Source organism: Melanotaenia boesemani, chromosome 3, assembly GCF_017639745.1.
Source record: "Melanotaenia boesemani isolate fMelBoe1 chromosome 3, fMelBoe1.pri, whole genome shotgun sequence".
Lineage (NCBI taxonomy): Eukaryota > Metazoa > Chordata > Actinopteri > Atheriniformes > Melanotaeniidae > Melanotaenia > Melanotaenia boesemani.
The window spans coordinates 21358090-21383123 of NC_055684.1; the positions used below are offsets into that span (position 1 = coordinate 21358090).

A 25034-nucleotide genomic window follows, 5' to 3' on the forward strand; every position below is an offset into this window, starting at 1 on the left:
GGGAGATTGTAAAACGAGTCTGTGGCTGCAAATGGCAGCGGTGGCACAGAATGGAAACATTAGCCTGTACCTCTCTTTCTAAAACTGCATGAGTGAGAACGTGATCTGCTGGGAGCCACTAAACTGTGGGGACAAGAAAATATCTTTATGATGGGAGATGTTGTGAACAGACACATTCATGACTTTTTTCCAAACAAATACATGAATAAAAATTAGGGCTGTCAAAAATAATGCATTAACAGCGGTAAGTAAATTATGTTAATATTTCTAACGCAACTAACGCATGCCCGGCATAACAAGCCCCATACATCCATCATTTCTAAAATGATGGCGAATGGCAAAAAGCGGGCACAAATGAGACCTTTTTTTTAGGTCTAGATTTTATGAAATATTGAACTGATATGTGAAAAAAAGTAAAGAAAAGCGTGTAAAACAAACAGCGAATGATATAGTTTATAAACAGTTGTTTACTTTGGGTGATGAAACATAAAGAAGTATATTACATGCTACATTTACTGACTCTTGGACACACATTTACCCATGAAAAGGTCAGTTAACACTAAATATTTGTAAGCACTGGCTCTTTCTGTTGATAACAACACAGTAAAAACAGGCAGATTTCTGGCCTAGTCATGAAGGGCGATTAATCATGAGTAAATAATTTGTAAGCTGTGATTAATCTGATTATAAATTTTTATCATTTGACAGCCCTAATAAAAACATAACAATAGAGATTACATCATACAAGTCACAGCTGTGATGCTCCTTGTTATAACATCACAGCAACAATAAAAACAAACACCCACACATGACCTATAAGATATTACTTTTAATTACATATTACTGTAGGCTAATATTTGAGTGACAGTAATCTGCAAGCAACTCTAATTGCCCCAACTCAGTCTCTCCACTTCATTCTTACCTGAGACATTGATTGAGGTGCCTGCATCGATTATTCCACTGTTTGGCCGCACACAGTACCGGCGCGGTGCCGTCGTCTTCACCTTAAAACACACATTCCTATCTGTTGGGTTGGAGAGCTTGAGATTTGTGGTGACCACGTCTGAAAACGGACCTGCAAGGAAGGTAAACAGAAGCGAAACTTCAAATATAGTTGCATATTTAGTTAAAAAAAGATCTTAAGATAGTTTACAAAACTATACAGTCTTTTAAAAATCTGTTTTTCCCCCCGTCTTCTTAAGTAAATGATATCAATCTCAAACCAGACTTCAACTAAATCTTCATAAAGACCTTTCAAGGACGAGTTGCAATCTCTTTTACCAAACATGGGCTCACTAACTCAAACAAGCTTGTAATATGTCTGACCTTCGATATGAAAAACTGACTTATTAACCCTCGGTGCAGCTTAAAACACTTGTACTCTTTGCGATCAGGTACCAACACGGTACCCTCGCAAAAACAACTTTGAACAACTTCAAAGACATATATATATATATATATATATATATATATATATATAGTGCTGGGCACGTTAACGTGTTAATCGCACATTAACGCAAAGCTTTATTAACGCAAAGCTTTATTAACGCCGTTAATTTTTTTTAATCGCGCTTTAATGTTTTTTTTTGCTGGCCGCTGGCTTTGATGACAGAAACATGGCGTCCCTGTCTCCCTTCCCTCATAAATTTCTCATAAATATTTGATTTTATAAATATATATGAAGAAATATTTTAACTGTTGGTGTTTAAAGAGAAAACTGCTGGTAAATCTGTTTATGTTTTTAGTTCAGGGGTCTGCAACCTTTCCAATCCAAAGAGCCATTTTCCCTCAGCTAAATAAAACTCCTTTAGAGACGCAAATGTTACGAGACTTTTCAAAAAGGCAACTTAATATATGAAGAGCCACCATAGGATATTTGTTATTTTTGAAGAACCACATTTTTATTTCCACTTTTAGGTTTTAAAATTAAGAAAAACCTTTATAAAAAGAGGATAAACACACTTTCTTCTAAGGCAGGGGTCCCCAACTCCGGTCCTCGTGAGCGACTGTCCTGCTGGTTTCAGATGTCTCCTACTACAACACACCTCTGCACAAGCCTGTTAATGACCCAGTGATTTGAGTCAGGTGTGTTGGGTAGAACCCAAAACCTGCAGGACAGCAGCTCATGAGGACCAGAGTTGGAGATCCCTGTTCTAAGTGATATTTGTGTAAAATGATATAAAAGAAAAAAAAAAAGTCCCTGGTTTCCAACCTAATGACAAGAAAGATAGATTTTAAAAAATATTTTAGTCAGGTATTTAGAGGCATTGTGGAAGGTCCAGAGAGCCACTTGCAGCTCCAGAGTCGCAGGTTGGAGACCCCTGATGTTGTGTTTGTAAACCAAAATTTACTGCATTTTATTTATATAGCCATAGGCTGTCTCTTAAAGGAAAGAGACATTTTGCACGTAGCATGTCATGCAATTAATCGCGATTAAAAATTTTAATCGTTGCCCAGCATTAATATATATATACATACATACATATATATATATATATATATATATATATATATATATACATACATATATGTGTGTGTGTGTTTTCATGCTCTTTTTGTCATAGAAACCCCAGATTTTATCAATAAGAAAAAGACTAAATATTCATTATTTCCAAAAAATAAGGTGCAAACTGGAATATTTGATATGAGGTTAATACAGCCTTAACTAGGTAAATTATTAATAAGAACATTAATTTTAAGTCACTGTTACTTTTGGAGATATGCACATTTATTGAAAAAGCCTACACTCTTTGCATTCAGGTTCCAACATGGTACCCCTCATAGAACATATATATTATTTTTTTATTACATTTTTATATATTTTTCCAGCCTAAAACCTGTTTTCCCTGTATTTCAAAGGTAAAGGCTCAAGGTGGATTTATACTGTGTGCGGTCGTTCACGGTGTAGATGGCGCTGGTGAGTTTGCTCTCGCACTCGAGCGTAGGGGGTACGTGGTGTCGTGTTGCACTAATAACTAACTGGAAAGCTGTGAAAACATGCGGCAGGTTGTGGCAGCTGCAGGAAGTGCCGCTGTAAGTTGCCGCTGCTACGATTTGAGCTGCTGTCTGTCGCCAGATGAGGATAAGCAAGAATAAAGTTCAGTGTTACTTTTACACCCCTCAAAAGCACAAATCCATCCCAGTGCAGAAATATTTCATCAGAAACTCTGAAAGAATAGAAGTCTGAAACTAGCAAATATACAAAGGTTTAACCCAGTAGGGAGTGTAATGAGCCATTTTTTACCCACAAAATTCAGCCTTTTTTTTTTGTTTGTTTGTTTTTTTTAAAATAAATTTAAAAAGTACACATTTTTTCAACAATATAAGTGGTTTTCATCACAAGTAAGTAATGCTGTTATTTACAGCTCAAAAAACACGTTTTCGGGTGCACTACCACTTTAAAAGATAAAATAATGAAAATAAGTTAATGTTCTATGCATAAATATACTATTCGCATGCTGCTTATTCAGCACTATGAAGAACAGGTCAGCTAATGGAGTTTGGCTTCAACTAATTACAGTTGTCATTTAAGATTCAACCCACATCTCTCCAAGACGCACACAAGACCACCTGTATTAAGTCGTACAAATTTGTCAATCACACAAAAAACAGCAATCACAGCTGAATAAGCTTGTGCCAGATCTAAAAGGTGAGCAACGTTTATTCATCCACACTGCAGAACTGTATAACAGTGTTCTTACAGGCCAGTGATTCAAGGTGTTTAGCAGAACGTTACCTAATCCCCCAAATTCATTACTTACAATGTTAAACATTTCCACATGCGTTGAAAAAATTGCACAGAAACATGCTAAAAATGAACCAAAATATCTATGCCTCTTAGTTTATGGCTTGCTGTGGCATCTCTCTCTAAGACAGGTTTGATTTGTATGAACTTAAAAGTGCTGGTGTTGTAAGGCTGCATGTTTAGGGCAGCAGCCCCATAACAAGTAGACAAATTCTTGGTTTCTGTAATTCACTCAAGTAGCATAGCAAATACTAAAAATAATAAAGACTTCATTTTAAGGCACAACTTTCAGGAAGAGTATACCTGCACAGGTAAGTGACGCTACACAGGTCAACTAGACCATTTAACTGGCTTACTCCAGTACTCCAATATTTCCCAGGATATCAGTTTATTGACCAACGTATGCCACACTCATAGTAAGTCCGGACCTAGCATAATGTCTGAAAAAATAGCTAAACATGAGAAAGATTAAAGCATTACCAGGGGGATTACAAGCAAATATGTATAAGGCAATGTATTGTCTGGGGTCCATTTACTTCATATTTACAGAAGTTAACCAAAAAAAGCTCAATCACTACTCAATAAGCCCCTGACAGAAATACCACCTGGACTTTGTTGTTTTGTGAACCCAAATGAAATATGTCTAATTCTTCTCAAATTTCTGGTCATACACTAATAAATATAGTGTTGAAAGAAACTTTTCAGAATCCTTCAGCTTTTCCACTTTTGCTTTGCTTCAGATGCATCTTACATTTTTTTTTCCTTTATCAGTCAACAAAGAATTCTCTAAAATGACAGTGAATAAAACTGGTTTTGATAAAATGTAATTTATCCTAAATAAAGCACTTGAATTTGGGACCACATTGGGGACTGACTTAAATGGGCCCTATTATGCTATTTTGACTTTTCTATGGTGTTATAGTGTTGAATACTCAGACAAGTGAGTGGCCCCGTTTTTTTTATCACATTTATCTTTGGTTGTGAGGGAAAGGAACATTTCTTCAAGTACCTGAAGAAAACAACAATTAGACACCAATGGAAAGAGTTTGTTTTTGGGAGCCAACCACGGGTAGGCACCAGCGTTTGTATTTGTGACAGGCACTTCACCGAAGACTGCTGGGAGAATAAGGGCCGGTACAACAAGGGATTTGCGACCAGGCTTTAGCTGAAAGGAGGGTCTGTTCCTACAATCAAGGACTGCGTTTCCAATCCTGAGCCACAAGCTATAAGTAAAACCGAATAAGTTTTCTGTTTTGTTTTGACAGTTAGTGTGTGAGCAAAGGTCAAACTAAAGGAATTAACCCACACTTACTTCACCTGATCGCTACCAGCAGGTAACACATGTAATGATGTCCAGAAAGTTAGAGATCAGCACTGTAGATGGAAATGCTACAAACATAGCAACCAGGCTAAAAGCACCCAGCTGATTAGCTGCGCGAAATAAATGTACATGGGGTGGCTAGAAATACAGCTAATTACAGTGTAACAATGTATGAAAGCAAATAGCATCATTCTCTTATCAATTTATTGGCAGCAGATGTTTTCCACCTCTGTTGGCATTGTGGTACATTTGCCACGTGTACACTTATTAACCGTGACATGTACAAATATATAAGGTGAGTGAAGGACGACAAACAACGACAAACAACGACAAACAACGACAAACAACGTTATGTCCTGCTGTGTTGTTAACTCTTGCATTGGAGGTCTGATTCGTTCTGCCAGTGTCTTTATGATATACATTTTATATATATTTATAGTCTCCCAGCAAGTTGACCAACCAGAGGCAGGCTGCATCAGAGGGAGGCGGAGCTCAGGGCGGAAGAGTCTATCTGCTTTGTTGGACTTCCTTTCTGGCGTAGAGACAGCAGTAACTCTACAAATCAGAGTGGACCAGCTTTTTTCTGCAAACTGTGAGACATATCAATGTGCACAGTATCCGAAGTACATAAGCTAATGCATAAAATGCAAGATTCAAAGGCACCCAAATACTTAAAAATATAGATACTACCCTTGAATTCACAATTTATCACAGGAGCAAGAAGCATATTATACCTTACTTCATTCTAAAATAAACATTAATGGGATTATTCTCCAGTTGTGTGTAACATTGACAAAAAAAAAAAAAAAAAATAGACCTCAGGGTGCTTTAATGAATATAAACTATAAGAAAATTGGCAACATATTTCTAATCTGGCTAAAGTGTTAACCCTGAAGAATGCAAACTCTAAATATTCTCCTTTAATTTGATCAACAAATTATACAATTTGTTGAGTATGCATCCCTGTTAACACCCCTAACTCGAGAAATAGCCTCTTTAAGTTACCTAAATATAGCCATTTCTGTTACTTCTGGCAACACTTTATTGACAGGATATTTCAGAGACTGTGTAGCAATAGCTACCTGGAAAAGTTTAGTCACTCCAACCTTTCCAGAAAGCTCTAGCAAGAACAGAACAACAGTAGTTCATAGTTGAGCATGCAAATTACAAACAAATATATGTGCATTCCCAAACTTAGTGTCTTAAGCTTCTGTATGACACATTTTTAAAATAATTAAAAGTTTATCTGAACTAGGGCTGGTCAATCATATGATCGCTTTTAATGATAGTGATAAATTTCTGGTCCATCACAGTGATCAGCTGTAAGCCTATTTACTCATATAAACATGTCGGAAATGCGTGTGACAACAGCCAATCAGAATTGACCTTTTCCTGCTCCACTTCCCTTTGAAAGTTACTGGATAAGTTGAAGCTAGACAAGGAGAATGACCAAACCTGGAGCTAAGAGCAGCCAAACAGATGACAGACATGACCTGAAGATGAGGTCATTGTTGAGAAGGAAGGTTACTCAACGTTGCCTGTGTGGTGGTAGTTCGGATTTCTCCAAACACATGTGGAGCAAATTAAACTGATATGCAAGGTATATCAGTGATTGGTGCCCTCAAAAACCGGCAACATAACAAATCTGTTTAATCATTTAAAGGAATACCACCCAAGTGATTATACAGAACGCATTAAAATGTGAGCACAGCCTGCCAGTTTGGCACAATGTAAAACTAACAGTTTAGCAACCACTAGCGTTGTAGCTACACGACCAAAACAGTAGTCAATAGCGTCATTGTTTGCAGCCATTGCACTGTACGAGCAACATTCAAAGAGGAGCAAAAGTTTTGCTTGGGTTCGCATTACACCAGGGGTTCAGGCATGTGCCTTCACAAGTCAACTGCACGCTTATATTGGTGGACAACAGCACAGTCTAAATTATAGCCTTCTAAAACTTTGAAATCAGCATTACTTCTTCAAATAACTTTTTAAAGTTTTATTCTATAATTATAAACCAAATGTATCAGACAGACCGAAGTTTCTTATCAAGTATCTTATCAAGCGCTCTAACAAAACCACAAATTAGCTCAACACAGTAGTTATTATGGTGGGGACATGGTTTCGTATCGAAAGCAGCAAATTCACTGGATGAAAACATAGTGCTACATCAGAATTAGCACATACACCAGATTCAGGATAAAGTTTCAGCTCAGCAAACATCCCGAGCAACTGACACTTCCCTTCCCTGTTGAGCAAAGACAAAGAAGAAATTCAGACCTTCACAAGCTTGGCTCGACATCTAAAGGATTTTAATGAAAGGAAATCAAGCCACACAGGCTACCGTACACCTGATCTACTACTTCCTGGAAGTTTCTCAGGATAGCATCCACTCATGAAACCACAAATGACAGGAAAAAACTATTATGAGAAGCTGATATTTGAAGCTGCCATGATATGAAAGTGGATTTTATAAACAGCAGACGAGAGAACACGGTTGTTTTTGGTGAAGTTTTCTTTATATTACCCTGACACTTATGAAAATGTTTAAATGCTGAGAAAGTCCAGTGCCTAACATTTAAGGGTATTTGGTCCACAGATGGTCTGCACTAGAGCCAAGTTGAGGCTAACAGACCTACTCTTTATTTCCTGAGGTCTCACACAGCGTGCCTACATATTACTTTGGGCCTGAGTGTATGCATGTGATTTGTGGTATTGTCTAGCATATTAAGATTCATAAATACTTCTGTCTTGAGAACAACAGAGCATTAACACATACGATTACATACTTTATATAAAATACTATGCAAAAGTTTAAGGCAATAGGATCAAATTCTTATCCACAGTCATAAAGAGCCACAAAGATCTAAAAGGCGATTTAATTCTTGCAAGGGATGTTACAGCCTCAGCAGACAAGTCTTACCATCATAGAGTCAGTATGGGATTAGAGAAAGATAGTACTGAGACATATTAAATCCAAAGAAAAACTGGAATGCTCCAAGGTGGCTTAGCATACCTCAAAATACCTTGAAAACTGATCTAAGCCTTAAAAAATTCCCTCACAAGAAATATTACTGTTTAAATGGAAAATGTTAGCTTTATGTTTACTACACTCTATGCAGTTGAATTATAAACAGCAAAAAAATCTTAAAGCAGCTTTAATTTTAATTTGCACAACCCTATATACTACTGTAACATATTTTCATTAATATCACATGGAAAAGACTCAAACAATCTCCCAGACCCAAACACAGAGATAACCATAACAACTGTCCTTCAGTATGATGGCAGGTTACAAGTCAAAAATAAATTGCCAACATAATTGATTTAGTATATTAAAAAAAAACAAAGAAAAAAAGTAAATAAACCATATCACTGCACTGATGGACATGTTGCTTTAAGTCAATCCAGCACACACTGTTCTGATGCTCTAAATAGTCTTAAGTATAGAGGAGTATTGATCTCTGGCTGAAATGAGTTTGCATTTCTTAATAAATAAACAAAGACAGTTAGTATTCCCTTTTTTAAATATTTGTATTTAAGAAAAATGGACCTGAGGCTGAGTGCCAGACAGGGCAGAGAAGTCAGGAAATTACTGACAGACTAAAACATTAATTTCATTCCATTTAATGGCCTTATCTTTCAACTCTTTCTGTTTAAACTGACCTTATGGTTAGAATGCTGAAAAACAAACTTGCCGAGATGAATGAATATTTGAGTTTAGTTTCTAAACTTGCACATTATAAATAGCCTTGGCATATTTTTGGTTCTGTGTTCTATGAGTGGAAAAGATAAAGAAATAGCCAAGGAGACCACATATGGCCCTGACTTGGCCAAGTGGAATTGCTGATGTAATTAACAGGAATACAGTGGAGCCTAAATTACTATCTGCAACAAACAGGTCAATCAACTGAACCAGATGTTATCAGAACGTAATACATGACACTAATGTGTATTCTCTGTAGCTAAGGGATGTACGTGAACTAATATCGGATTGAAAGCTTGTGCTATTTCAAGTAAACAACATTATCATCTAACGTTTATCTTATTCCAAATAAAGAGGTGTGAAGTGAATTTTACTTTCAATAACAATCATCTTTTTCTCTCTTTTTTTTTTTTTTTTTTTGCAATGATCAAGTAACACAAGGTCACCCAGTGATCAATCAAATCACTTTTGACTCGAGCTTAGTGACTCGAGTCAAAACACAGACTTGCTGGTGATCTACAAACTCCTCATAACTCATTTGTATGTGTTCACAAACTGAAAATAGCATGCTATCTGACTGCCTCTTGGTTCCGAGATGGAAAAATTAAGTTATTTCAAACTGTGTTGCTGTTAAATATGTTGCAACGGCCATACCATAGTACAAGTGTTTATGTAACATTATTCAGGCCTAAAGCACCGTGACATCTTGCTTGATTACTGTTGCTGAGTATAACGTGCAAATGATAAGGGTGCCAGGCATGCTAATGGTATTACATAGCAGAGGTTGTCCAGTAATTCCGTCCTGTGAGCTGTCAAGTTATTAGATGGCAGGTGGCTGGCCGGCAGAGCGACACAGCCAATCAGAGAGCAGGCTAAAGGTAGTTAGCTATGATTGCTAGAGACGTTAGCTTATGTGCAATGATAAGGTGAAGAATTATGTTGTCATAGCTTTATAAGGGCTGATGTTTTCAATCAGACATACGTTTCATGCCTTGCTAATAAAATTGTAAATTGCTTTAAAGGAAGTTGCTGCAGAAGAAATGTTTTACAGGGCCTGGCTAACTTAGCAGCCCAAAGCTAATCCAGCTAGCTAATCAACTAGCTGACGGCCAAGCTGTCAGATGACCTGCCGTCCTCAGAGCAGCCCTAGTCTTTCCAGGCTAAGGCAGTAAATTAAAAATGTTGACTGCAGCCTCTCTGGTTTGGCTATCCAAACAGCGGACTACCCCTCACCCCACTTCCCAACCGTACTGGCAGAAGCAGCTCTCCCCCCACCCATCCCGTCCACAGTCGGGCCCTCCCCTCTTACCTCTGAATTTCAGTTCGTGCTGAGGCTCCAAGAGCAGAACCTGTTCCGGCCTGGCCATATCCCAACAGCTGGAGCGGGGTTATCGCACTGCAACAAGTTCCTGTCGGTTACCCCCGTGTTAGGATGTTGCGGAATGCTGCAACGTCAGCAGGGTTGTTTTATCAATGAATTATAGGTGGATATCCCGTCCCGCCGGTCACAAGTGCTGCTCGAGCTGCTAAAGGCTGCTGTGATGCAGCAGGAAGGGAGTCAGCCTGGTGACGTCACTGCCTCTGCATAGTTACCCGGTGGGGAGGGGGGAGGAGGGTTAATGGGGGTTAAGGGGTAATGCCCAGGGGTGCACCCAGGTCCGGTTAGGCGACCACCATCTTAGCTTTTAAAGGACTTGAACCCAGCATAGAAATGTGGCTAATAGGTGCATGTTATCATTAAGCATCAGTTTACTCACCATCACCTTTAACAGGTATGGAGTACTCAATATCAGTACATCATGTCAAAAATACCAACAGTGAGTTCTCATTTCAACTGTTGCAAAATCAGCTAGAATAAAATATATCAAAGTAAATACAGAAAGTGCAGATAGTACTTTTTCACTAAATGTCCCATGTGACTGACTGCATTAGTCTATACAACATATAAGGTCTAATTACATCCTTACCTAAGTATCAAAATATAAGTTTAACTGGTTGACAACTTTTAGGTACCTGGTTTTCAACAATGGGTCAAGTCCATGTAAACGGTCAAATTAGATGGCCATGACATCATTCTTAAGAGAGGAAACAGGAAATTTCTCCCTAACACAGACACATTACATTTCAAGACTTCTTTTGTCCTTATAGCCGGTTTCATCAGCTGGACAAGGTCTCCACCCATGATCACAGCTCAGTCCACAAGGCACTGGACCCTTATGATACCTCCTACAGATAGTGGGTTCTAAGGAAGGCTTCCCCATGTAGCTCAAAAAGGCTGTGCCCCATGGGCATAGGTCTGACCACCAACTGATTGCACTGAGCTCCTCCCTCAGGCTGAGTGTAAAATCCACAATCAAGGCTCAAGAATAAAAAAATTACCTCTTGGTCGTTTGTGTAGCCAGAAACGGGCTACAGTTACATATAAAGATTATCTGACCTCTAGTGGTCGTAACAGGGCTGTATTTTAGTCCTAACCACAATTTAGTTTTAACCCCAAACAAGCAGTTTTGATTTGTAACCCTAAGTTAATCATTTTCTAAACCAAACCAAGCAGTTTAGAGGACAGCATTACGGTTCACCTTCACGGACATTCCCTGTTTGGTCATTTTGATTGGAGAACATGGCCAAATCAAATAAAATGTTTGAGACCAAGTGAATTCCTAATAACAGCTAAAATGAGCTTTTAGGGAAAGGATGAGGATCACAGTCCACAGACCAGTTTCTCCACATCAAAACAAATGTTTCAACAAGAATAATAATCTGTTTTTTCCCATTCTAGGAAAAATACAGGACATCTTTGGCTTAATTGGGGATTATGAAAAGGACTGCTGTGGTGTCACTATAGACTTACCATCAAGTTACTATTTGTTTTACACTGGACTTGTTTTGTAAAAGTTTTTTTTTCTCTATCTCAATAATGTCTTAACATGATGTAATCAGGGAAAATGCTTTGAGTTTGACTTTACAGTTATTTTACACACAACAAATTTAAGGAATCATTCCTGAACTTTGCAATTCTTTATAAATGAATTTTGGAAAAATATGGCCATAAAAGCCTTTTTCCATCCCAGACCTTTTGTTCACTATTTTTGTAATAACATTTCTGTCTGTTAGTAGGCAGACTTCGTGGAACTTTTGCTTCTTTTTATTTTGAGTTAACTTAATAAATCAAATGAATTCTCACCTATCAGATGGTATTTTATTGTTTTTGTCAAATTTTATTTTTTGCACACTGCTTAACACTGATGCCAAGACTGATTTCACTTAAGCATTACATGTCTTTTATCCTACAAAATTCATGACCACATAATTTAGCTTCTGAAGAGACCAAAGAAGAAGATTTACAATTTTTAAGATGTCCAACCCTGACTATGTCAGCACTGTACAGGGGTTTTGAAGGGGAACCAGGAGGTCATCAAGTAGATGTTCTGCCCCTTCAGCACAACTTACAGTGAGGTGTAAAGCCCTCTGCCTGTCAAACACATATCTCAAGTGTCATATTTGTAAAAATATCCAGGCAGCTAGCAGTCAACTGAAAACACACAACCAATCACTAAACAACACTGTCACTGTATCCCCACATATCAGTTGTACAGTGATATACGTCATTCACACTGCATGCACACAAACATCCATCTGTCCTTCATCTCAACTCAAAAGAAGATATTTTTGGTCAATTTTATTAGTAAACAAACGACAATTCCCTTTTTTAAACACATTTGGAATTACACTGCAAACAAGTGTTTTCAGGCATTTAGATACAACCAGTATGAAACATAGTAAAAAGCTAAATATGACAACTACAATGCTGATAGTTTTACTCCAAATGGTGCACAGATATATTGCGTTCACACAAATGGAAAAGGGACTATAGTCTATAACTTGTGTGCAATCTCATGGCATATATCTACACTGTAAAATATACATATATAGATTAATCACATTCCCAGGGCCAGCCCAAGATTTTTGATATATTTTCTATGCAAAACTACTGGCACATTGTTAATGTCATGCTTTGCTTTAAAAAAAAAAAAGGAACACGTGTATTACAATTATTAAACTTTTGATGTGATCACTTTAAATGATATTAGCATTTTCAGCAATAAAAAATGGGTTAATTATATGTGGTGTGGTAAAATGGCTTTGGCACCACGATCTTCATAGCAATCAGAATCAAGCAAAAACCAGAAACAGGGTCAGGGGATGTAAAGGAGTCGAGATGCTTTTCAGGATTAATTCTTTGAGTTATTCCATAGAGACAATAACAGCCTGCAGACACAAAGTTAGCATTATAGGCTAATTAATACAAAGTGCAGCTTTCAAGGTACCAAAGTATTGTCCCTTTTCAAAACATTTGCTGAAGTTGTGGTAAAGACTAAAGGCAACAAAGCTGCTATAATGATGGGTAATTAATCAAAGACAGCAACGAGTAAAAAGTTTATTTTCTCAGGTTTTTGGGAGACACAGCAGGCTCCTTTGCACTGTTTATTTAATCAGCTACATCGGAGCAAAACCGTCATCAAACTGGCATAAAATGAGATCGATGTGACTTGTGATTACCATCTGATGGAGGCTGAGGGGATGAGATCATGTGGATTAAGTCATATTTTGAATAAAAGCTATTGCACTTGAGAAAAATCCTGAAAAGAAAAAAAAGAGGCAGTACTGATTTGAACACAATTCATCTGCCATAAGATGCTTAGAAGGAATTTGTTGTAATAAAGTACATAACGCATGTTTATAAATGAGAAACTGCAGCCTTATTAAGCAACATTTTTTTTACAGATTTTACCCCCCCCCCCCCCCCCCCCCCCCACTCTTAACCAAATTTGAAAGCGATTTGAAGGCTACAGGAGATACAGACATAAAACTGCTACTTATGTCCGATTATGCCTGCACAGAAGCTAAATGATAAAACTGCAAAAAGAGTATCAGACTTAAAACCAGGAATTTTAAGGGCTCTGCAATTAACAGAACCTGCAGTTCTGGGGAATGAGGCACAAAAAAGTAGAAAAAAGAAAGAAAAAGTAAAATCAGAAAGCTGACTCTGGAACAAAACAGCTACAGTGATTCAGAGCAGAATAGAGACTGAGGTTCAGTGAGAGGTCAGCATGTCGACACAGCGCCACGTCTGATTCTCCACCTATAAAACTTCTGCTGACGTGAGATGTGAGCTCTAAAATACAAGTTTCCTGTGAATGAGGCCTAGTTTCCAGATCTCACCGTTTTCATCGAGGGCCAGGTAGTAAAACGACACTAGATGTGAGAGCTGGTGCTGATTATGTGAAAAAAGGAAGGATGAAAAATGTTTATGGGACAATTAAGAATTTGGCAAGCCCTCACAAAAATCAGCCTCCCTTGTTTAAGTGTTGCAAAGCAAACGACTAAAGACGGGGGGGCCGCTAACTGGCGAACAGTTAACATTGGCAGGATTCTCTGCAGCAGAGGGCACATTATGCACAGGAGCCTTGTAATTCATCTTCAGTGATTGTAAGGGGAAATGTGGAACAGATGCAAGGAGTGCTGAGAGTGTTATCACACAATAATTAAGTTTAAATCTCAGAGTAAACTTTGGGCAGTGTTGACTGTAAAATCCTTCTGATCACAGAGATTAAATGATAGCAATTACTTACGAATCGCAGGAATAAGTGGAAATCAAAATATCCTTCAAGCCAAAGATAGAAGACTAACAAAGTTCAAAATAAAAGGAAATTTAAGGGCTTTCACTGAGTCGGATGAGAAGAACTTTACCATCCTTGAATAAGTCCATCAAACATAAGGCTACTTAACTCTTAGCTCTTGTTTCTTTGTTAATCTAAGGGACCATCTTCTGGCTCCAGCTACACATGTACTGTGTGGAGATGGCAGGGAATAATGCTGGACCATTCCCTCAGTATAGAGGAAGTAGGCACCCACACATCTCTCATTTCTGCATTTTTTACTGTGTGATTGTGGTTTACCTCACAGCAACTCTGGTATTTTGTCTTGATCCAAACAGCAAACACACAAACAGGATTTAAATTAAACATTCACAATGCTATTTTTGTGACTGTGATAAAAATTAGCATCCTTCTTCAAAACCTTGTATAAATAACATTAAAGATGGTTTCTTCATGAAGTTAATATATTGAGATCCCCCCCCCCTTCCTACTAGCACAAAAAAAGAAAAAGGTAATAACTTACAACCTCTGGAAAAGGTGAGATGAAATCACTTCATTCAATGTTTGTTTGTTTTTTGTTTTTTTTTGGTTGAAAAATAGTAAATTTTTATAAATGTAACATATAAATGACTTGTGCCCATCAGTTGGCGACTGTAAAGCTCTGGCTATGATTCACTTGAAGGGAGCTGAGAATTGAAAATATGACGGTTGTTCACTTATGCATGGATGTATCAATGCAAGCGTTGTGTCAATGCTCAGTAAACCTTAAGTGTTTGTCCTGCCAGCACTTTCAAGATGATACATGATCATTTGCTGTTGTTGAATGTCATAAAAATGTGTTTGTTGCTGCCATCAGAAACTGCACTGTGGCGCCTGTGTGTCAGTGACTGTGGGGTGTTTGAGAGGGTGTGTTCGGGTTTTTAGCTGAAGGGAGCGCAGAGAGAGGGTGAAGGTCAGGTCGCGGGTCGCATTGGGGAAAGTCACCAGCATCATCAGCAGCACGTCCTGCGAGACTCCGAGGCCTGTCGTCCCAATTTGAATCCTTTCCCTGAGGTCATTCCTGCTGTCTCTGCAACAGGGATGCGTTTACCTGCGAGGGCATACACAGATACACACACATTCTGATACCAGCTGTCAGCATCCAGCATCCGTTTTTATTTTTTTTAATATGTGCTAAGTTTGAATTTGATGACAGCAAAAAAATTCTTAAAGCTGAGCAAAAAAATAACATAAATAAATAAATAAATACGAACACATGACTGCATTTTTCCCCTTTGCACAGCATACAAAATCTAAAAACACCACCCTCTTGGGGTTGATGCTGGTTTGAGACGGACTGAGGTGGCGTGTCCAAAAATTCTGTTTTCACCATTCAACATATGCATGGCATTTAGGATGCTTTCTTCTTCCAGTATGATTGCTTTCAATAATTGTTACAGACTGTTAATTTGATGCTGAACAATCTCTACGGGTTTAGGAGCAATACATGCAGCCATCAAAATAATTACTTATGTCAGTAGGATGATGCCAAACCACATTCTGCACGTTTTAGAACAGCATGACTCTAATGTAGAAGAGTCCAAGTCATAAATTAGTTTGAAATCATTTGGCATGTAAAAATAACATTAATAGGTCCCGAGCTGCTGACCAGCTGAAATCTTTGAAAGAAAAAGAAAATCAGAAATTGACTGGTAACCTTAGTTTGTCAACTCTAATGGACTGTCATTAAAAGATGAGGCGACGCCAGATAAATAGGCCTCTGTCCTAACTTTTTTTTAACATGTTATCTGCATAAAATTCATACTGATAACATATTTAAAATAATAAAAAACTAACACATTTAAACTATGTATTCCCACAACAACAGTACCTCCAGGTTTTTGAATGTGTCATGTTTACATGGGCTTTGCTGTATTTCACACTTTTTTTCCTGTCGTTTGCATGACTTTAACAAAAACTATTCCAAACTTAAAAAAAATAGATAGGATGTCTTATTCAAAATACAGTACTGCTGCTTTAAAATGCAGGAATAAAACAATCAGCTTAATTTTAAATTATGAGCCCTCGCGGACCTGGATGTCCTCTGGTACTGGTCTTTTAGTTGTTGCAACAGTAAGGACCAAAAACCTACGGCGAGGCCTCTTTCCATTACCATAGTCCTCGTCTGTGGAACAGCCTGCCAGAGGACCTCAGGGCTGCAGAGACTGTTGATGTTTTTAAAAAGAGGCTCAAGACCCACTTTTTTAGCTTAGCTTTTTAACTGAATTCTATTTGATCTTTATCTAATTCATGTCTTATTTTTGTTATTTTATTAAATCTTTAGCACATTATTTTATTAAATCTTTTATGTGCATTTATTTATTTAACTCCAGTGTTTATCTCATGGGGATCCTTTGCGCCAGGAGCTTTGCTTGCTTGGTCTGGGGGTTGTTGAAACGGTGATCGCCCTTGACCGGGTGGCTAGAGGTCCCGCACTGCAGCCTTACAGCTGTGGTGTGGACTCTGGCCTGTCCTGATCTGGGTGTTTGCGGTGGCGGCCTCTGTGGACATGGGTGGGCTGGCTCCTTGTGTGATCGAATCCCCAAGACGGATTTCTTCACAGCAGCCTCAAGTCAGATATTTATTACTTTTAATATATTTATTCTAAGACAGAAATTAGGGAGTTCATGTTTGTGTAGAATTTTTTGGGGGGACTGCGTGTGACAGAGCTAATAATGAATGTGTTTTTTTTATTGCTATGTTGCTTACTTTGGTGTGTGAAGGCTTCTTTTACTTTAATATGCATAAATTGTTTTAATATGTAAAGCACTTTGTGTTGCCTTTGGCAGGAAAAGCGCTTTATAAATAAAAATTTATTTGATTTGAATTGTTTATTGCTTGCACCTGAGGTTGTTAAGGATATCTCCACCAAATACACAAGAAACAGACTCACTTATCTCTATGAACACTTCATTGATGTTAATGGCATTCTTGGCGCTAGTTTCCACAAAGATGGCATGGATGGAGTCAGCATAGTCCTTGGCATCCTTTTCTGGCACTTCCCTGTACATATCAGAGATATCACAAAAGTATTATGTTGCAATGTGAGTACACACTCTGCTGATAGCCATCAAGTATTTATCTACAGATGTTTTGCGGACGATTTCACAATTCTGTGAATAAATCTGGTTGACTACTTTTTATTTCTATGGGGGATTACATGATTTACAACATTTCTTAGCCAGACCTTAAATGTGATTCTGATGGAAAAAAGAGAGATTACATCTTAATTTTCACTCATAGGTTGTAAATTTGATTTCACTATCATGCTCCATATCAGCATCATCCACACCACATACTAGTAACTCTTGCTAAGATTCACCTGGCGTCTGAAAGGTCACATTTGTTACCAGCAATGGCGACCACGATATTAGGTGGGCCATGTTGACGAAGCTCTTTCACCCAGTTCTTCAGTGTCTGAAAGGATTCCTGGTGGCACAGGTAAGCAACATGTTATACAAATGAAACAACACACAGACAGACAGGCAATCTCTCCTATGAGAGTTTAAGGACTAGTACAGCAATGGAAAAAAATATGCTTTTGTTTTGTTTAATAAGCAGAAGTTAGGTTACAGGGACTGTAGCACTTAAATGTCCCAATAAATGAAACCATGGTAGATTTAGAAAATCATTTTAGTTTGAGAGCATATATTGTTTTGTACAATCATTTTGTTTCCCTACATGCATATGATAGGGGGAAAATGACTCAACTTGAATATAAAATATAAAACTAAAACTAACTAAATTAGCTTATCATAAACCAAAGCTAAAAAATCCCATCTAACCCAAACTCTACAATTCATTAGTTAACATGTTGTGTCTTAGTTTTATAAGTCAGAACAACTCACTTCAAAATACATTTTACATTTTACATCACTTTGTCCCTTGTCCTGTTTTCTCCTGTTTATGCTTTCCCATGTGAAGCTGATCTTCTACCTGCTGTAGCTTCACATTTATCAAGGTGGACGTAAGAGTGGTATTTATCCTCTCAGACACTTATATTTCATAAACTGATTACCTTTTACTTAAATACACATGCAGATCAACATCCCAGAAAGTACACATTTGTGGTTGGGAAGAAAAAGTTCAAATGACCTCTTTTGTGATGTCATATACAATGATGGCAGCTGCAGAACCTCTGTAGTACATCGGAGCCAGAGCACGAAACTGCGGAAGGATGGGAAAAAAAAGTTGCTAAGAGATGTGCATTTACAAAAAAATCCTCAAAGAACATCCTCATCTGCCACTGGGGAAAAAGACGATACGTCTACAGCTACAGCAGGAAACCTCATCTCTGCTTTAAACTGACTGTTTGTGTGATCTGACATCATCTGGTCTGACTTGAATCTTCATGAAATGAAGCAGGATCAGAGTGAAAAAAATACAAGTAATTTTATTCAAAAACAATCACTGATGACACATCTTTGAGGACCTTGATTTCTTTCCAGATTTTCATCATTAAACATAAGACTTCTAAATGTATAATTTAAGTAAGACTGCACCGTTAAGACATTTTTTTTTACCTCCCACAGACCATTTAACAGTGTTGTGGCTTAACTGTGACTTATCCATTACACCGGCACAGACTTCTGGAATTTACATCACTGGGGCTTTTATTAAACTCCATCATTTAGACTGACACAAACTCAAAGCAGAACACAAAGCTAAGACATCAAATACCATTTTCAAAACCGAAGGCCAAATCCCCTACAGCTGTAAGCCAAAAGGCTGCACTGAAAATCGAAGGACGGCAAGCCTTCCCACCTCACACATGTGAAAGCTATCAAGAGAAAGATGAGCAGAAAGTGTCAAAACCTGTTAGGGTCTGGATATTTATAGAAGATTGTATATTTGATCTCAGCCCAATACGTCACTGGGACATGCTTAATCTAAACAAGATGTGCAACACTTCTGAATCCATGGCTGCCCTGTGAGGCCCAGGGTTTGCCAGGATTTGGTATTTGCTGGGAAAACTCTTTCCAGTGCACGGTGAGACATGGGCTTCATCAGTACTCTTGCTGTGATAATATTTTGAAATATATAGTTTTTTACAGTGAATTTGAAAGGAATGATAAGTTCAACTCCAACTATAATATCAATCTAAAGTATTAAAAGTTCAGCTTACATCCAGCACAGCATCCAAAAACTTTAGTACCAGACAGAAGATTATAAGTTTCAGGAGTAAATCCTTTGCCATCATTCAGGCCCTGCAATGGAATTCAGTTATTACATTTACTCACTTGTTGATTGAGGTAATTCTGTGTTACATAAATGCCTGCTTGCTCATTTCTATGCTATTAATACTATGATTATTGAAGGATATTTAAGATTAATGCAGCCAGTAGTATATGAAACACTGCAATCCTTTAGTTGTTAATGCAACAAAAGACATCTGCTTATAAAACTGAAGTATTACTAAGTTTACTTGAATGAACGATAATAAATTTGTTTACATTTTTTCTCTTATCAACTTCTTCGCCTGTTTAAACAGTTGAAAATTGTCAGCTCATGATCAAATATAAAATAAAAATAGCAACTAAAAAAATACCTTTGTTTAAGTTTGTTAGGTTTTTAAGCAAAAACAAACTAAAATAATTGGTCTTTTTTATGTCCTCTTGCAACATGCTCTGGAATGGAGCTTTCAACAGGATATTAAAACCATGTGCCATACATTAAGTATTGATAATAATTTGAAAAGAAAAAGAAAAAAATCACTTGGAATGACTACCTTTCCGCCACTTCTACTTTCCTTTACAATAGGATGGAATAAACTATTCATCTTGGAGTGACAGCGTTACCTCAGGAAAGAACACATTCCACATAATTATAGTTGTTACTGGCCCCGAGTCCAACGGGATTCCAGCTTGGGATATTTGGCGGAGGCACTGAAGAGACCGTTGTGTGTTCTGTTGGCAAGTGTTGGAGCTGCACCACCGCCAGTCTTGTGTGGTCTATCTGTGCTTTAACCCAAAGAGCAATCACAGCGAGGCCAGACGTCTGGCCACACAGAAACACAGAAAACAACTCCAGTGATGCCCTGGGAGAGCTGATTAATTGCTGAAACCAAGAGCTGGGTGTCTAATTCATGGGATGGTCTTGTTCCAAGTGCATGCCAGCTTCTCTTTGCTTGTTTTCTGTGAGAAAGAGCAGAGGAGGAGTGCTGGATGCGCCACTGGCAGCTGGGCTCAGATGTACACGTAAGGACTCATTTGGTCCTGAGACAGCTTTCCTTTCTGCTTTGCATACTTGTGCTTTGGCTTTGGAGAGCTTTATGTTTCTCTGTCTCAACTTGTCAGGTTTGATGGACCAAAGCTCTATACAGCTTAGAGAAAAAGCCATGAGAAGCCTCCAGATATCACAAGTTTTTCAGGGAAAATGCACATGGAGCCACATACAAAAAAACCCACCAAAAGGAAATTGCTGCTTTTTCACTCACAGATGTGAACTACTTGAAAGATCAAGAAGTAACACTGGTGTGAAAAGGTGGAATTATGGGGCAAAAAAATAAATAAATAAAGAGTACAAAATAATCACAGAAAAACTGCTGCACAGAAGAAAATGGATGACAAAAAAGAGGCATTCTGACATGGAGTGGCAGTGACTCTCAGATAAGACACAGCAGCAGCAGCAGACGGCACTGGGCTGAGACAGTTTGAGTTTATCCTCCTGTCTTATCTTAAATAGGTCTGTGCAGACATCCCCTAAAGGCAAGAGGAAGCACAATCCTCCGGGGGGAAGGAGGATAAAAAACAAGTGGCATCTTATCTCACCTCTCTTGGGAATGCCGCAGAAGGATACAACATTATAGTAACCGAGGGCTGTTCATGAGAAAAGGGAAGGCCGTGGACAGAAAAAGGGAAGTGATGTCGATATGCAAGTGGGATGTATAATGTGAGTCAAAGGAGAAAGCTGTTCCTTACACCAGAGTTTCTTAGTCCTGGTCCTCGGGGACCTCTTCCCTGCATGTTTTAGATGTTTCCATACTTTTACATACCCGACTCGAATGAATGGCTCATTAGCAGGCGAAGAACTTGATGAGCAGTTGAATTCATCTGAATTTGGTGTGCTGGAGTTGGAAACCTCTAAAATATGCAGGGCATGGGTCCCTGAGGACCTGGATTGAGAAACATTGCCTTACGCTGTAACTGTCTGGGGACTGGTGTCGATTTCACAGGATTAAGTGCTGACATGATGCTCGAACACCAAAATGTATCCTGTTTCCTTTTGTATATCCCATGTCATAAGCATCATGTGTCAAAGGCAAGTGTTTTGGGTGGCAGGACATTTTAAAAAATGGCATTTATAGACACCCAAGTGTGAAGATTAATAAAAGCAGTGTGATAAAAGTTCAACGTTTATCACAGACATGACAACACAGAATAATATGATAGAAGATCACTCTTCAATTCATACATGCAAATATATGATTGCAATGAGGATGAAGGAGAAGGATTGAAATAAAAAAAAAAAAAAAAAAAAAAAAAAAAAAAAACACATCACTGGCTGAATAAAAACAGAAAACAACACATATGATTGAAAATTTTGGGAAAGCTGGACTAAAACAAGAACCCTAAAGAAATTAAGTTATAGTTGAAATCTAGCTGTAGGAAGGAAAATGTTGCCCCCTGTCTGACGTAATGACTAACTGCAGTATTTACATGCCGTCAGACTGGTTTGAGGAGTGACACACCCAAACATACACACATCCAAGCACACACACACACACACACGTTGATAGCTGTTTCACTTCTGTTAAAATCACATGGAAATGAGTCAAACTGATAACCTAGCCAAATCTGTGTGCTGTTGTGTCTCTACATAAAGCAGATCTGGACCTTCTAATGAGCTAACTGCTATTTCCAACATCTCAGGGGACATTACGCACCCGCTCCTGTCCTGCCGTGTCCCAGATCAGAAACTTGTGGAGCTCGTTTTGGTACTGTACCGTCTTGGTCATGAAGGATGCCCTGGTGGAGAGAAATATGATCAATGAGACAAAACAGGTTTAAACAGCAAATAAATCCCTTTTAAGGATGTTTAAAAAGACATGAACGATCTTTTAAAAAATCACATTGTTTCATTTTGTTTAACTAAAATTGTATTAATAATTCTAACAATACAACAATCTTTTGTCTGATTACGATATTTCTTTAGTGTTTTTAAAGAAATAAAAAAGGTTTATCTAAAAATGTTCAGCAGATATTTAACTAAAGATGTTCAAATTATTTAAATTATTTAAAATTATTTAAGTGGATGATGATACTTTTTTATTTAATGACTTACTTTATCTGATATTGCTTATGTAAATTATGAGTACTCACCTTATTATGTAATTAAATTATATTTTAGTAGATCTCCCTCATACTGCTTATATCACAGCATCATTTTAGTGGATGCCTTTTTATATTTAAAAAGAAATTTAAAAGCAAAACATGCATAATACATAATCAAAGTTATTTTCATGAGAAAATGTTAAAACAAATTAGAAATCATTTTTCTCTACATTAGTATTTCAGGGATGGTAATTAATAATAGTCGAATTATAATAATAATAATAACTGCAGCTAATTATTTTCTTCCTTGGTAATCTGTTTTTATTTTCTTCTGAATGTGAGTAATTGTTTTGTCATGAATAGTTAGAAAATATAAAAATAAGTCTCTCAAGAAATCTCCTGGAGCCCAATCTGAAATCCAAAACCAAACATACATATCTTAAGAAAAACAAATGAAGAAACTTACATTTGGAGACATATTTGTTTAAGAAGAGATTTAAAACAATCAGCAACTGTCTGCTAAATCAGTTCAGATTGATTTTCTGTCTGTTGATTAATTGACCACAGTGAATCAACTTTATTGCTCCAACTTTCAAAGGGTACGACAAGAAATGAGGCGGAAAATAAACAAACTTTTTGGCTCTGGACTCAGCAGGAAACTTACCCAATTGTTGGGTTGATGTTTGGGTCAAAACTGTCCTCCACAAACCTCCAAACAATACTTGACTTTCCAACTCCAGTATCCTGCAGAGACAAAATAAAGACAATACTTAGTAAACATTAGAAACAATAACAACTTCTGTCTTTTTGTGGTAGTTTCTCTCTTCCTGTTCCTCTTGAAAGCTGGATTTACTGAAAATTAAACAGCAACAACTAATCTACACTGTTTGTTTTCTCTGAGTATATAAAGGAGAGGACTAATTTAACTATGTTACTGACAGAGTAAAAGCTGATTGTTATAAGTAGCAAATACTAGTATTTATTTGTGATCATTTTCATTACTGTGGATTCTGTCTTTCCAAAATATGAAAGGATTGTAATGCAATACATAAAAAATTAAATTTCCCTGGTTTTTACTCCAGTTAACAGATGCAAACTTAAAGATGCACCATTTACAGTTACACAAAACAGACATTTACATTTCTAAGATTAAAACTGGTCATTTTTGGTGAGATAAAAAGCCTAATCAATGGATAATTCTTAGCTTAAAATATTTTTTCTACAATAAATAAGCTATTAGTGGATGGAGCAAAACCTATTCTTGTGATACTGTTACAGGACATAAGGGTGTCTGCTGCAACCTAAACATGCATACATGTTAGTGTGCTATATCTTAGACAGCAACTAACATTATTGGATAAAAAATATTAAAGACTTTTCAAAGTCTCTTTTGGTTTATTATAGCTCAGTATGATTTAAGGTTGACGATGTTCTTAGGGGGCAGTATGATAAATAAATATCCTGTTGTGTCCATCGAAGCTTGAAACCCAAAGACCTTACATTAACAGTGATGTAATACATATCATTGAAATCAAACAATCTGCTCATTAAAAACGTAAATACTTGGCAATGTTTATGTTCGTGTTGGATAAATGACCCAAGCTTCTCTTAAACAGACACAGAAACAGATAAACTGTGACAACTCCTCTTCAGTGTCATGAGCAGATGATGGAGATGAGGAGATGTCAGGATCAGGAATGTGTTCTTGTGATACTAATAAAGTGAATGGTGCCTTCTGCTGTTATGAGTAATTCATTCTTAACATCCCTGTTTGTTTAAATGTGCCTTCAGCAAAGACTAACTACATTAATTCTAAATTTTAATACACTAACTGCGTACACAAAGGTTGTTACAAGCTGTTAGATTGTCTGGACAGTTGTTTTTTTTTTATTATACATGTAAATATTAAGATCAAAGGCATATATGTTCTTTAAAAAAAATCGATACTAACTTACCCCCAGGAGACAAACTTTTAACTCTCTCAACGACATATCGACCTCTCAACACAAGTTTAAGATGATCATTGGCTATTTTCTCTTCTGCTTGACTCTTCTTAAATATTCTGCTGTGTTTACAAACAGCTTTGCTTCATCGTGATCAAAAACTGACAAATGTGCACGTCGGATTAGATAAAAACCCTTGCTGTAATCGTTAAAACATCCCGTTTTCTGTCATATTTGCCACATTGTCATTACTGTAAACAGCTAGCTAACAGCGAAGCCACTGAATAGTACGGTCTCCATTTTGAACTACGGCATTCCATCACGTGACTACATCGGCTTTTGTGTGT

The 25034-nt window shown here is 37.4% G+C and overlaps 2 protein-coding genes across 5 annotated transcripts in view; both read right to left on the minus strand.

Moving 5' to 3' along the window:
- LOC121637314 (vesicle-associated membrane protein-associated protein B-like) overlaps positions 1-10343 on the minus strand; it is a 29784-nt gene extending 19441 nt beyond the window's left edge. Inside the window, exons 1-2 of one of the 4 annotated variants that reach the window (XM_041981390.1) lie at positions 10082-10331; positions 923-1075 (exon numbers count right to left, since the gene is read on the minus strand). In XM_041981390.1, coding sequence (XP_041837324.1) covers positions 923-1075; positions 10082-10139 — 211 coding nt within the window. In that variant the 5' untranslated portion in view covers positions 10140-10331. Of the gene's footprint in view, positions 1-922; positions 1076-10081 lie in introns of all 4 variants that reach the window. The other 3 variants (XM_041981385.1, XM_041981389.1, XM_041981387.1) reach the window with 3 other exon arrangements.
- A 2096-nt stretch (positions 10344-12439) lies between these two features.
- rab22a (RAB22A, member RAS oncogene family) lies at positions 12440-24991 on the minus strand. Its single transcript, XM_041981416.1, has 7 exons — positions 24700-24991; positions 23409-23488; positions 22357-22438; positions 18567-18638; positions 17794-17900; positions 17365-17474; positions 12440-15522 (listed from the first exon to the last, which is right to left on the minus strand). Exons 1-7 carry the CDS (start codon positions 24733-24735, stop codon positions 15425-15427), a joined length of 585 nt encoding a protein of 194 aa, XP_041837350.1. The 5' UTR covers positions 24736-24991; the 3' UTR covers positions 12440-15424.
- Positions 24992-25034: the final 43 nt, after the last annotated feature.

Bases quoted from the DNA above. Each gene is read 5' to 3' on its own strand.
- rab22a (XM_041981416.1), bottom strand. From the start codon at position 24,735: ATGTCGTTGAGAGAGTTAAAAGTTTGTCTCCTGGGG. The intron at 18,639-22,356 runs GTGCGTAATGTC...ATCCTTCCGCAG, and splicing joins ACACGGCAGGACAGGAGCGG to TTTCGTGCTCTGGCTCCGAT. The intron at 17,901-18,566 runs GTCATTTGAACT...CTGTGCCACCAG, and splicing joins TATATGACATCACAAAAGAG to GAATCCTTTCAGACACTGAA.